The sequence below is a fragment of the Capricornis sumatraensis genome, chromosome 20 (assembly GCF_032405125.1).
Source record: "Capricornis sumatraensis isolate serow.1 chromosome 20, serow.2, whole genome shotgun sequence".
Lineage (NCBI taxonomy): Eukaryota > Metazoa > Chordata > Mammalia > Artiodactyla > Bovidae > Capricornis > Capricornis sumatraensis.
In genome coordinates this window covers 20,990,158-21,005,272 of record NC_091088.1, presented here as the reverse complement: position 1 = coordinate 21,005,272, position 15,115 = coordinate 20,990,158, and the positions used below count along the sequence as shown (strand labels likewise).

Sequence of the window (15,115 nt, the reverse complement as noted above, 5' to 3'; positions counted from 1 at the left end):
CGTGAGAATCGAGACCCGCTGGAGGACTGGAGCCGTGTGGGTGGAAGCGTGCTTCGCAGTTCCTTGGAGCCGGCGCCCGCCGCGCCCCGCCTCCTCGATCCGCAGGCTCTGCTCGAGTTCGCGAACGCGCGCGCGCACCCGTCAGAGCCTCGGTTTGGCCAGCGGGGGCCGCGCGGGCAGAGGCTGGGCTGCTGAGGTACGAGGGGCGGAGTCCGAACCGCCGCCACCGCCGCCGCCACTGCTGCTGCCGCCGCCGCCGCCTGAGAGAAGCATGTCTGCAACTCGAGCGAAGAAAGTGAAGATGGCTACCAAATCATGCCCCGAGTGCGACCAACAGGTGGGCGTCGGGGGCCGGGCACAGAACACGCGGGCCAGCGGGGCGGGTGCGCGCGGGCAGGGGCCGTTGCCTGTGGCCGTTGGCTGTGGAGAGGCCGCCTCGCCGGGGTCCCCGCGGCCGAGCGAGGGGGCCAGCCCTCGGGCTCTGTGGCCACCGCGGGAGCCCCGAACCGGCCCGGCCGAGCCGAGGGCTTGCCGCGGAAGCGCCCGGAGCCGCGGCCCGGCCGGTGTCCACCTGGCGGCGGTCAGACGGGCGAGTGTCGTGCCCTGGGGCTGGGCGTGAGAGGGGGCGTGCGTTTATCCTGAGCAGACGGGGCGACCTGTCCGGAGGCTCCTCGAGTCGCCTGGCCGGCTCCGGTGACAGCAGCAGGAGTGTGGGGCAGCGGCCCAAGTGGACGAGAACCGTCCCTCAGCCCCCTCCTGCCCCGACGAGAGTGCCTGACGTGCGAACTCCCAAGTCAGGGCTCCTGGCTCCCAAATCCCCCTCCTGCCACTCAGGGTTGCTTTGTTCCCATTTCAGATGTGGACGGTGGACCCCCCAAACTGTCCCCCTGCCACCTGGGCGGATGCTTAAATGTGACAGTAAGGCCCACAGTGTAATAGTTATAAGTTTTGGCGAAATATGGAGTTTTTTTCTCTTAAAACATTATTTTTGCCATAAATAATCGTGAGTCTTTTCTGTACATTGTTTTAAATGGAATATAATTGAATTACGTCCCCATTGAAGCCCTTTCTTTCTGGGCGCTCCTCACGTTCCCCTAACCCGCCGCGGTATCCACTGTTAAAAATTTAGGATTTCTGCTTCTAGATCTTCTAAAAAATATGTATGTGGTTTTATGAATTTTAAATGACTGCTTTCCACACAGAATTAATGGTGTCATAGCTGTAATGTTTTAAATCTCATTTACTCTTTTAGTTTAAGAGTGCCTCATTTTTCACCCGTTCCTCTAAAACCTTATAATCTAATGAGTTAAAACTCTCAGTTAAAAGCATTAGTAAGGGCCCTTGTTTCACGCCAACATGCTGATCTGGGTGTGTTTTTTCCTTTTCCACTGGGAGAATTTTTTCAAAATGACTACCTCTCTCCTCCCCCTTTCTTTTTCTTTCTCTCTTTTTAAAATGAGTAATAATTTGAAATGGCTGAAGATTCTTTTAATAAGCTGATTTTAGAGCATTCTTTAAGGAGCAAGCTTAAAGATTGAGCAAATCTTTTAACAGAAAATGTTACATGTTTTATTCAGTATCTTTTATGGGCAATGGTAGAGATACTGATTAGAGGAAGGCTGTGCAAGGAGAATTATGGTTTATTGACTTTATGAATTTATTGAGTATGCATTTTAAAAACAATTTAGCCATGTTTGCCAAACCAAAGTTAAATTTCCATTCTTAACATTGAACTAAATTTGTTAAATTCTGAAAAAATTGGGCTTCTTTATTTAAGTCTCCTTGTCGAAGATTATTTCAATATTTAAATCATTTCCATTTGTTCCAATTGTGCAGAAATGTAAGGTTTACATGGTATGCATTATGCATTCCAGTGTCTTTAGGGCATCAATTAGTGTGAGTCATGACCTTGCAGTACTTGGCATGAAGTAACCTTAACCTGTTTTGAATATCCTGGTTGAAGAAAGAGGAAAGGATTGTAAACTTGTAGGAGTCTTTGTATCTGTTCATCAGAACCTGATCAGCATTTTATTTGGCAATACTGTATTTCATTTTGTTGTTAACACACACAACCCCTCTTCCAGCTCCTATAACAAAATACTGTAGACTGGGTGGCTCAAACAGCAGTAATTTATTTTGTCACAGGCTGGAAGCCCCAAGATCCTGGCAGAAAAGAGAGCTTTCTGACAGCTCTTCTAAGGACACTAATGCCATCATGAGGGCCCCACCCTCATGAACTCATCTAAACCTAATTATCTCATCTCCAAAAACCATTACATTGAGGAGTTGGGGCTTTAACAGATGAATTTATTGCTGGGATGTTTTTGGCAGGGTGGGGACACAATTCATTGCATAGCAAGCTACAACATAATTTAAAATGTTAGTTTGTGTTGTCCTTTATTCTGAATACTTAAGATAACGTAAATGATGACTAATTCAAACTTTTGGTTATTCTTAAAAGTAATTTGTCTTTTATTGAAAGTAACTCAATAGAAGAAAATAAGATTAATTTTAGCTTTCTAATTATTTGAAAGTATAGATTTCTTATAAATGAGAAAAATTACAACCTCAAAAGCCATTTTAAAAAAACTAAAAAAAAAACAAAAAACTACTGTTATTCTAAGTTGCCTGGTGAACATTAAATTACAATTTAGATACAGCTTATAAGCATACATGTAAAATCTTTTTAAAGTTTGAGGAAGTTGCCTCAGCCAAGTAGATTTACATGTGTTCTGTATGTGTAAGTTTAAAAATGGGTACAGAGATCAGTAAACAAGAAAGACCTAGATTTTCAGTTGCTTTATAACATCCCCTTTTACATGCCTCTATTGAAAATAAAGTTCTGAAACATCCAAACCACAATACTTTTCATTTTCAACGGGTTTCACATCCACTAATTCAAATTACTGAGCCATTTTGAGTATAGTAGTAGTCAAGATCCTTATTTTTCTGGTGTCTTTGGTGTATGTTTCTGTTTTTGCGTTTTTGTTTTCTTCTTTATTAGATCAGCTTTTCCCCCTTTTTTTGGAAAAAAATTTTACAAAATTTTATGTGACCTTTAGCAAATATGTCTGCTATAGGTAACTTTCCCCTTAGCAACAAAGAATATAAATGTATGCTCCATAAAATGGTTATTTTTTTGAGCTTTTTTAAATCAGTGAAATAATATAGGGCCAGGATTTTGTTTTTTGCAGGTTTTTTTAGAGCTTGTCTTCTAAAACATGTGCAAACAATCCAAATACCTGTTTTTCAAGGAATAAATTGATTCACAAGCCATCAGTAAACAAAACTTTTAAGTTTTTTTCTTCCATTTTAAAATCCTGAAAGTATAGCATTAGAACTTTCATTACTGTTGTTTTTGGCATTACAACTGAAATTTAAAGGAAGTTTAGATTTTTTTTAAAAAAAATCTAAATTATACAATAATTTAAAGAGACTAATATTACTGAAGTTGGCCACCCTGCTTAACAATTCTTTTTACAGGATCTGTATTGTGGTGGTGGTTAGTTGGCTTTTTTCCAGGGTTGGTGTGAGCGAAAGGAACTTTCCATTTTCAAAAGGCCCTTAGGGTGATTTAGCTCAGGCACCTAAATGTTCTTGCACATAAGATGCTTTCATTAAGGGATGTAAATCAGCCTATCGATTGCGTTAGTCATCTGAAAGCCAAATGTTACATTTCTCATCTAACTGTAGCACTCTGTTAATTCTGGATTGGATTGATGTATTTTTTGTGTATAAGACACAGAATTAAATTTCAATTTGTTGAGTTTCAGTAGCTGAAAGAAAATGGCTGTTCAGTAGCAAAGGATCTGTTGAATAAGAACATCATGTTCTGTTGTTTTTTGGGTAGCATTAACTTAAAACTATTTATATTACTTCTATGCCCTTAATGATGTGTTTAAGTGTAAAGGAAATGAGTCAGTACCTTTGAGCTTGGTTTCTATGAAGATGTGAAATTTTAAAATGACAAAACTTACCTATTTTAGGCATATTTCTCACTAATAAGAAATGTAACATTACATTTTCTGCTATTTTTTGAAAGGATCTCATTATATTCTTGATAAAGGAACCTGTTAGACATACTGGAGTTTGATTATTTTTATAGCATTCATTGTTATTTTTCATGAATACACAACAAGTTCTTTCTTTAGTATTTTTACTGCAAAGAAAAGGATTCTCCCAAAATTATGATTTAGCTTATTTAGATCAAATATTTATATTCTATAATATGAGGCATTTCGTACATAAATGGATGAAAGCTTTATAATCATAATTAAACTTTTACAACAAATGGAATTTATCTTACAAACCAGAATTGTAATTACTATTTTGTGAGTACTTTTTTGTTGAGATTAATTTCTGGTTCTTAGTGAATGTGTCCCCAGTCCAAGGAACATTAAGGTTAATATTAGTGAAACAATTGTAGAGGAAAATCTAAAACTTTTTTTCAGTAACATTTGACTTAAAAAAATATTTATATGAAATGGAGAAAGGACCCTCTTGTAAAAATATTTTATAGATTTTGAAACAGAAGCCTGGAGAATTTAAGTGTTTTATCAAACTTCCTTCCTGGACCTGAGATTATAAAATCCTAGATCTCAACTCCTGCTTTGTCCTACATTCTCTGTTGTTTATACTGCACTTTGGCCCCTCAAACTGGTTGTTGTAAACTATTTTGTTTTCGTGTCAGTAGTAATTGGTATCTTACCCTCTCATGTTTTCAGTTCTTTACCCTCTGAAATGTCTTACAGATCTGCCTTTTCTCTGTTTCCAGTCTCATTATTCCAGTGGGGCCCTCAAAATGTTATGCTGGGATTACTTTAATGACTTCCCAACCATGCCCTCCAACTTATTCTATTATCAACTGCTATCAAACTAATATTTTAGGAAATGCTACCTTTTTTCCAATATATTTTCCTTGGCTCTGATCCTGTTGTGGTTTTCTGTTGTTCACTTACATCAGCACACTTTTATCATGTATTTGCTATAGTCTTAGTGTTGTAATGCATTAGTAGAATGTGAAGATGTAGAGGACCCAATACCCATCTCATCATTTATTATAAGGAGGCGGGGTTTAAATAAACCCATGATTCCTACTTCAAGTAATTCATCATTCAGCTCAGGAAACTAAATAAACACTGAGAAGTTTAACAACAGAAAAGTAGTAATAATAAATTGTGTTGTTTTTTTTTTTTGTCTGTAGGTTCCTGTTGCATGTAAATCATGTCCCTGTGGTTACATATTTATTAGCAGAAAACTTTTAAATGCAAAACACCCAGAAAAAGCACCATCTTCTACAGGTAATTGTGAGAGTTTACCATATTTTTAGCTTTTCGATGTAGAAATTTTAAATTAGTTTTTGTGAATTTACTATTCAATTTTTGTTGAATTTAAATAAAATCTATTGAAGTATGTGTTTGGTTTTTACTAGCTATTGGAAATCAGCTTTATGACATTAATATGCCATTCATTCTATTTAAATGTTAATTCACCAGTGCTGGTAAGCTTGTGACAGATTTTCTATTTTTTGCTTTTGGAGGATGGAAAGCCATTGAAGGGCTTAGGGAGTGACCTAATCTGATTTAATAAAAATTTTTTTTTAATGTTTAATAAAGGTATAATTGACATTCAATAAATTGCACATATTTGAAGTATATCTTTGATAAGTTTTGTTTACACTAATCAGTCACCACAATCAAGATAATGAACATGTCCATCATTCCCATAAGTTTTCTAGTTCCCCTCTGTGATCTCTCCATCTTATTTCCCCTTCCCTCAGATAACCACTGATCTGCTGTTACTGTTTTAGAACTTTGTATTATATAAATGGAATCATATAGTATGTACTCATTTGCCTGGCTTCTTTCACTGAGCATAATTTAAGATTTAGCCATATTGTTATATATAAGAATTCGTTCCTTTTTATTGTTTAGTTTTAATAGTATTCTTTGTGTGGATATGCCACAATTTGTTTACCTGTTTACTGCTTGATAAACATTTGGTTTTTCCCCTCATAATGCTGGTAAAATTTGTAACAACGTTAAAGTAATATTTTTTAAACTGGTGGCTGAAAAATATACAACCTGATTTTGATGTGAATATAATTTTTGGACACATTGATTATTCTTTGTTATTCCCTGATATAGAATATATAAAAAAATTTTTTTGTTTGAATTTTATCTTCCCATTAATATAGACAGATTGGGTGTATTCAGTGGATATATTTATTAAAAATTAAATTTTTTCATCTTTGATAAAATAGAAAAACTTTGTATGTTTTTGAACCCCAAATAAGAGTAGACTGATTACAGATGTATATGTGAGCACCTGCTGTATACTAGGCACTGTCTAAGCCTTGGGTCTAAAGTAATGAATCAATCTACTCTCAAGGCAGGTTCACTTCTGTCATAGATCTTACTACATTCCTGTGGGCAGGAAATAGAGAACAAATAGGGAGAATATCAACTTGTAATAAATGCCTTGTTAGGAATTAAAACAGAGTGCTGTGGTGTGTGATTGTTAAGACTGCTTTTGACTTAGTGATTGGGGGCTTTTCTGTTCTGTTCAGTTCAGTTCAGTTGCTCAGTTGTGTCTGACTCTTTGTGATCCCATGGACTGTAGCACACCAAGCTTCCCTGTCCATCACCAACTCCTGGAGCCCACTCAAACTTATGTTCATAGTGTCGGTGATGCCATCCAACCATCTCATCTTTTGTTGTCCCCTTCTCCTCCCACCTTCAGTCTTTCCCAGCATCAGGGTCTTTTCCAATGAGTTGGTTCTTTGCATCAGGTGGCCAAAGTATTGGAGTTTCAGCTTCAGCATCAGTCCTTGCAATGAATATTCAGGACCAATTTCCTTTAGGATTCACAGATTGGATCTCCTTGTTGTCCAAGGGACTCTCAAGAGTCTTCTGCAACACCACATTTCAAAAGCATCAGTTCTTCTGTTCTCAGCTTTGTTTATAGTCCAGCTCTCATATCCATACAAAGTTTCTCACTGTTCCCATTGCTTCCCCATCTGTTTGCCATGAAGTGATGGGACCAGATGCCATGATCTTAATTTTCTGAATGTTGAGTTTTAAGCCAACTTTTTCACTCTCCTCTTTCATTTTCATCAAGAGGCTCTTTAGTTCTTCTTTGCTTTCTGCCATAAGGGTGGTGTCATCTGCGTATCTGAGGTTATTGATATTTCTCCTGGCAATCTTGGTTCCAGCTTGTGCTTCATCCAGCCCAGCATTTCGCATGATGTACTCTGTATATAAGTTAAATAAGCAGAGTGACGATAATAGGGCTTCTCTGAGAGATGACATTTTAAGTTGAGACTGAATAGGAACATGACAGGGGGGTAGTAGCCATGAAGAAGATCATTCTTGACAGAAATTGCAAATGCAAAAATTCTAAGGTTGTTAAAAATTTGATGTATTTTAGGAACAGAAGACCCACTCCAGTGTTCTTGCCTGGAGAATCCGAGGGACGGGGGAGCCTGGTGGGCTACCGTCTATGGGGTCGCACAGAGTCGGACACGACTGAAGCGACTTAGCAGCAGGAACAGAAGGGCCTATGTGGTTGCAATGTAGACAGTAAAACCAGGAGAGTGTTTGAGATGAAGTCAGAGGGATAAGCAAGGGCCAGATTATTTAAGGCTTTTAAACTAAAGTAAGATTTTGGTTTTTGTTCTTACCATGTGAGAAGAAATTATCCCTGGGTGGTGGGATGAGGTTAGGGGATGGTGACATGCTTTGCTTTGCCTTTTAGAAAGATCATTCTGACTACTATCTAGAGAATAGTTTGTGGGGTTGCAAGATGGAAGTGAGCTCTTGAAGTATGTTAACTGAGTAAGGGAGCCGGGTTAGACAAAAGAATAGTTATAGTAGGAGATGATTCAAGGATTATTTATATTTATGTCTGTGGGAGGCCTGTTTATCCCAAGTCTATGGAGAGATGGGCAGAAAGTTTTTTTTTTTAAGACTATTTCCTTCCTTCATTTTTTAATAATTATATTTATTTTTAATTGATTTAGTGATTGCTTTACAATATTGGTTTGATTTCTGTCAAACAGCAAGATGAATTAACCATAGGTATATATATATTCCCTCCCTCTTGAACCTCCTTCCCACCCTTTCCCACCCCTCTAGGTTATGACAGAGCCCCAGTTTGAGTTCCCCGAGTCACAGCAAATTTCCGTTGGCTATTTATTTTACATATGTTAGTATATATGCTTCCATGCTACTCTCTCTATTCATCTCACCCTCTCCTTCCTTTCCCCGCCCTTGTCCATAAGTCTGTTCTCTATGTCTGGGTCTCCATTATAGCCGTGCAAATAGTTTCATCAGTACCGTCTTTCTGGATTCCATATATATGCATTAATATATGATATTTGTTTTTCTGCTTCAGACTTACTTCACTCTGTATAATAGGTTCATCCACCTCATTAGAACTGACTCAAATGCATTCCTTTTTATGGCTGAGAAGTATTCCATTGTATATATGTACCACAGCTTCTTTGTTCATTCATCTGTTGTTGGACATCTGTTGTGTCCTAGCTATTGTAAATAGTGCTACAATGAACATTGAAATACATGTGTTTTTTTTTAGTGTTGGTTTCCTCAGGGTATATGCCTAGAAGTGGTAATTGCTGGGTCGTGTGGTAGTTTTATTCCTAGTTTTTTAAGAAATCAACATACTGTTTTCAGAAAGTTGTTTTAATTCCATTTCTGCCTTTGAGTTTGCTCCTTTTCAACATGATAATGGGTTTACTACTAATGCATTAGTTCTTAAAGACTGTTGCTGGATTGGGTTATACAGGAGTCATCTAGAGAGCTTGTTAAAAATCGATTCCTGGTTCTGACTTCCTAAGAGTTTGATTCAAGGAATGGAAACTCTGGAATGATTCACTCTGTAGATTTTCTGGGGAGGCATGCAACTCATTTCTGAGTCTCCAAAATGAGTAAGACATGGTCCATGCTTGTTAGTGGAACAAGTATGTTTATTTTATTTTTATTGTACAAATATCTTTGAGATCCTTCTGTATACCAGTTATTCAGGTGAGAAGTGAGGTAAGGTGGAGACCTAATGAGGACAGTGGAAAGGGTCAGATACTCCAAGTGTTAAGAAGTTAGAACCAGTTGAAGGAGAGGGAAGGCTTTAGAATGACTCCCAGATTTCTTCCTGGGATTAGTGGCTAGAAAGGGAAGACAAGTTTTGAGGGAAAGATGAAGAAACTAGATTTGGATATAGTTGTGAAATACCATCTATGTAAATTTTTTTTTTTCCCCAGTTGGAGATACAATCTGAGAGTAGCTTAGGGAGTAGCCTTAGCTAGAGATAAAGGTTTCAAATAATCATGGTTGTTGAGATCATGGGAATGGGTGAGCTAGTTCTACAGTCTATAGGGAAGGAAGAGAACTCTGGCAGACTCCAGTGTTTATGGGTAGAAGTAGGTAGGGAGTTCCTGTCAACTGAGAAAAAATGTTAGCTGTAGGAGAACAGCCAACAGTGGTTTTTACATAAGTCTGGTGATAAGTGAGAAGTAATTCATTATTATTTTACATTTGGCATTTCCTAAGATTCTGTTGTTTAATAAATTAGAATAGCCTTGTGGCCTTGAAGTACAGATGAAACATTGAAGCCTAGGAATCCTAGGGAGGAGGAAGAAGAACCAGCAAAATAAAGAGAAGGAATAGAAAGGACAAAGAAATATCAGAGAGACTTTGCTATCTAATAGGCAAGTTGGGCCATGGTTACAAAATGAAGCAGGGCAAAGGCTAACAGTTTTGCCAAGAGAACACACTGCTCATAGCAAACACCCTCTTCCAACAATAATAAGAGACGACCCTACACATGGATGTCACCAGATGGTCAGTACTGAAATCACATTGATTATATTCTTTGCAGCTGCAGATGGAGAAGCTCTGTAGTCAGCAAAAACAGGACTGGGAGCTGACTGTGGCTCGATCATGAACTCCTTATTGCCAAATTCAGACTTAAGTTGGGAAAACCACTAGACCATTCAGGTATGACTTAAATCCCTTATGTTTGTACAGTTGAAGTGACAAATAGATTCAAGAGATTAGATCTGATAGAGTGCCAGAAGAACTATGAACAGAGCTTTGTAACATTGTACAGGAGGTGGCGGTCAAAACCATCCTCAACAAAAAGAAATGGAAAAGGCATAATGGTCGTCTGAGGACACCTTACAAATAGCTGAGAAAAGAAGAGAAGTGAAAGGCAAAGGAGAAAAGGAAAGATATATGCATCTAAATGCAGAGTTGCAAAGAATAGCAAGGAGAGATAAGAACGCTTTCTTAAGTGAACAATGCAAAGAAGTAGAGGAAAACAATAGAATGGGAATGACTAGAGATCTCTTCAAAAAAATTAGAGATACCAAGGGAACATTTCATGCAAAGATAGGACATGATAAAGGACAGAAATGCTATGGACCTTACAGAAGCAGAAGATATTAAGAAGAGGTGGCAGGAGTACACAGAAGAAGTATACAAAAGAGATCTTAATGACCCTGACAACCATGATGGTGTGATCACTCACTGAGACCCAGACATCCTGAAGTGTGAGTGAAGTCAGGTGGGCCTTAGGAAGCATTACTATAAACAAAGCTAGTGGAAGTGATGGAATTCCAGCTGAGCTATTTCAGACCCTAAAAGATGATGCTGTGAAAGTACTGCACTCAATATGCCAGCAAATTTCAAAAACATAGCGGTGGCTACAGGACTAGAAAAGGTCACTTTTCATTCCAGTTCCAAAGAAGGGCAATGCCAAAGAATGTTCAAACTACCATACAGTTGCACTCATTTCACAAGGTAGTTTTCAAAATCTTTCAAGCTAGGCTTCAACAGTTCGTGGACTGAGAACTTCCAGATGTATAAGCTTTATTTAGAAAAGGCAGATGCTTTCCAATTTTTGTGCTAGAGAAGACTTGAGAATCCCTTGGACTGCAAGGAGATCAAATCAGTCAATCCTAAAGGAAATGAACTCTGAATATTCATTTGAAGGACTCATACAGAAGCTCCAACACTTTGACCACCTGATTCAGAGAGCCGACTCAGAAGAAACCCTGGTGCTCGAAAAGATTGAAGGCAGGAGGAGAAGCGGGGGACAGAGGATGAGATGATTGGATGGCATCACTGACTCAGTGGAGGTGAGTTTGAGCAAGCTCTGGGAGATAGTGAAGGACAGGGAAACCTGATGTGCTGCAGTACATGGGGTTGCAAAGAGTCGGACATGACTGAGCAGCTGAACAAGCTGTGCTATAGAACCAAAGGAAGAAAGGGTTTTAAGAAGGGCTGTTGTTTAGTCCATAAGTTGTGTCCAACTCTTTGCGACCCCTTGGACTGTATAGCCCACCAGGCTCCTCTATCTGTGGCATTTCACAGGCAAGAATCTTGGAGTGGGTTGCCATTTCCTCCTCCAGGGATCAAACCCATATCTCCTTCATTTAACAGGGAGATTCTTTATCACTGAGCCACCAGGGAAGCCCTTAAGGACTAACAATACTCAGATCCTGGAAATCAGTTTGGTACAGTACAGACATGAGCTATATGTTGTTACATGGAAGATCTGGCTTCAGATTCAGATTCTAGTTTGGTAAGTGTAACAGATTAACCCTCCATGAGGAGCTGCTGTTTACTTGTACATACACAGATTTATAGTACTGACCTTAGAGGACTGAAGTGTAGATGAAGTGCATATGAAAATGTCTAATGTAAAGAACTACCACACAATTGCACTCATCTCACATGCTAGTAAAGTAATGCTCAAAATTCTCCAAGCCAGGCTTCAACAGTATGTGAACTGTGAACTTCCTGATGTTCAAGCTGAATTTAGAAAAGGCAGAGGAACCAGAGATCAAATTGCCAATATCTGCTGGATCATCGAAAAAGCAAGAGAGTTCCAGAAAAACATCTATTTCTGCTTTATTGACTATGCCAAAGCCTTTGACTGTGTGGATCACAATAAACTGTGGAAAATTCTGAAAGAGATGGGAATACCAGACCACCTGACCTGCTCATTGAGAAATCTGTATGCAGGTCAGGAAGCAACTGTTAGCAACAGTTGTTCCATGTATGCAGGACATGGAACAACAGACTGGTTCCAAATAGGAAAAGGAGTACGTCAAGGCTGTATATTGTCATCCTGCTTATTTAACTTTTATGTAGAGTACAGTATGAGAAACACTGGGTTGGAGGAAGCACAAGCTGGAATCAAGATTGCTGGGAGAAATATCAATAACCTCAGATATGCAGATGATACCACCCTTATGGCAAGAAGAAAAGAAGAACTAAAGAGCCTCTTGATGAAAGTGCAAGAGGAGAGTGAAAAAGTTGGCTTAAAACTCAACATTCAGAAAACTAAGATCATGGCATCCAGTCCCATCACTTCATGGCAAATAGATGGGGAAACAATGTCAGACTTTACTTTTTTGGGCTCCAAAATCACTGCAGATGGTGACTGCAGCCATGAAATTAAAAGACGCTTACTCCTTGGAAGGAAAGTTATGACCAACCTAGACAGCCTTAAAAAGCAGAGACATTACTTTGCCACGAAAGGTCTATCTAGTCAAAGCTATGGTTTTTCCAGTAGTCATGTATGGATGTGAGAGTTGGACTATATAGAAAGTTGAGTATTGAAGAATTGATGCTTTTGAACTGTGGTGTTGGAGAAGACCCTTGAGAGTCCCTTGGACTGCGAGGAGATCAAACCAGTGCATCCTAAAGGAAATCAGTCCTGAGTGTTCTTTGGAAGGACTGATGTTGAAGCTGAAGCTCCAATACTTTGGCCACCTGATATGAAGAACTGACTCATATGAAAAGACCCTGATGCTGGGAAGGACTGAAGGCAGGAGGAGAAGGAGACAACAGAGGATGAGTTGGTTGGATGACATCACCGACTCAATGGATATGAGTTTGGGTAAACTCCGAGAGTTGGTGATGGACAGGGAGATCTGACGAGCTGCAGTCCATGGGGTCGCAAAGAGTAGGACATGACTGATCAACTGAACTCAATGTAAAGAAAGCTTGATATGTTATAGGTACATAAATACTAATTTTTACAATTAAATTTCTTAAAAGTAAGATTGCCTTGACTAGTCCATTATGTATAGGGAATTGAGATGAGTATAATTTTTTAAAAAATCTCCCCAGTTTTATCAAGTTCTAATGAATGTTGTCAATAGGATCTAGAACATTTCAGTTTTAATTACCAGAGAATTTATAGGAGAAATGAAAATGGATAATATATACCTGTAAAGATAATACTGACAAGCAGTTTTTGGTGAGAATAAACTCAGTTTGTTCCAAATCTTTAAATTTGGTTTTCCACATGGGTGTTCTGGATGGTTTAGTGCATCAAGAGTGCTGTTTTGCACTTAATAGCAATGGATATACCTTTTTCCTTTATACATTTTTTGTTATAAAAACTGTAAAGAAAAAATAAACTCAAAAATCTAAATGAGATACTAGTTTATAGAGGACTTCTCTAAAGATAAGAAAAAGACTTAAAATAATAAGATATTGGGATAGCTCATTAATATTTAATTTCTCAGTGAGTACAAGCTTTAGGTTAAGTAACACCCTCCCCATTTTTTACTGGAGGAAGGAACAAAGGGATAGAAATATTAAACCCAATTTTTAAATTATTCTCTAAGTTCACAGGCAAAGGCTGATAAGTAAGCAAAATCTACAAATTGCATACTCACTTTTGTTAAGGAAGAAAAATGAAGAAATTATTATCACTAGTACCTTTTAGAAATCCAAAGTCATTCAACATTAATTCAATAGTAAGTTATCCTTAACTCTGAATTACTTGACGGTGAAGATTTGGTATTGTTATTTCAGAAAAATCATTCCTTACAATTTTATTCCTGATTTTAGGTCCACAGCAGAGCTGTCACTAAAATTTCTTTCCATTGTGCTACAAGGATAATCTCAATTTTTCTTATATACTTAAAAAAAAAACCCATGTGTTTTTATTTCTGGAACTAATTTTCTAAAAATTGTTTTAGACCTGAAAAAATTTTCATGAAAAATACATTATGGTATATTTCTTATCTTCCATTGGAGAGAGTACCTTTACTTTGTTGTTGTTCAGTAGCCTAGTCATGTCCGACTCTTTGCCACACATGGACTACAGCACACCAGGCCTTCCTGTCTCTCATGATCTCCTGGAGTTTGCCCAAGTTCATGTTCATTGCATCAGTGATGCTGTCCAGCCATCTCATTCTCTGACATACTCTTCTTCTGCCCTCAATCTTTCCCAATGAGGGAAAGATTTTTCCCTTGAGGGACTTTTCCAATGAGTTGTCTGTTCATGTCAGATGGCCAAAATACTGGAGCTTCAACTTCAGCATCATTTTTTCCAGTGAATATTCAGGGTTGATCTCCCTTAAGATTGACTGGTTTAATCTCCTTGCTGTCCAAGGGACTTCCAGGAGTCTTCTCCAGCACCACAGTTTGAAGGCATCAGTTCTTTGGCATTCTGCCTTCTTTACAGTCCAGCTCTGAGAACTTACATAACCACTGGGAAGACCATAGCCTTGATTATATGGACCTTTGTCAGCTGAGTAATGTCTCTGCTTTTCAACACACTGTCTAGGTTTGTCATTGCTTTCCTGCCAAGAAGCAATCATCTGATTTGTACTCACAAATCGCCTTTACTTTGTACTCACACTTATGTCATTGTCATTCTTCCTTGTTACTCAGTAAGTCCTTTTCATCTGAAGGCTCAAGTCTTCGGCTCAGGGAAATTTTTACCTATTTCTTTCCCCCCATTCTCTTTTCTTTCTGGCATGCTTATTGGATAATTGTTGTCATGATTGCCATCCACAGAAAACCTGGCTGACACTAGATTGGACAAATAGTTTACTTTTCCTTTAGTGAAGAAAAATGAAGTTGGCATTACAGTTGGTCCTCTGCATCTGTGGGTTTCCATGTTTGCAGGTTCACTCAACCATGGGTTGAAAGTATTCAGGGGAAAAAAATTCCAAAAAGTTTCAAAAAGCAAAACTTAAATTTGCTGTGCCCTGGTATTTACATAGCATTTATATTGTATTAGTTATTATATCTAGAAATCACAGACTATACAGGTAGATGTGTGTAGGTTT

The 15,115-nt window shown here is 38.5% G+C and overlaps 1 protein-coding gene across 2 annotated transcripts in view; it reads left to right on the top strand.

Moving 5' to 3' along the window:
- Positions 1–218: 218 nt before the first annotated feature.
- Positions 219–15,115, top strand: part of C20H16orf87 (chromosome 20 C16orf87 homolog) — a 34,234-nt gene continuing 19,337 nt past the window's right edge. For both annotated transcript variants that reach the window (XM_068992894.1, XM_068992893.1), the window contains exons 1-2: positions 219–337; positions 5,204–5,300. In XM_068992894.1, coding sequence (XP_068848995.1) covers positions 272–337; positions 5,204–5,300 — 163 coding nt within the window. In that variant the 5' untranslated portion in view covers positions 219–271. The remainder of the gene's footprint in view (positions 338–5,203; positions 5,301–15,115) is intronic.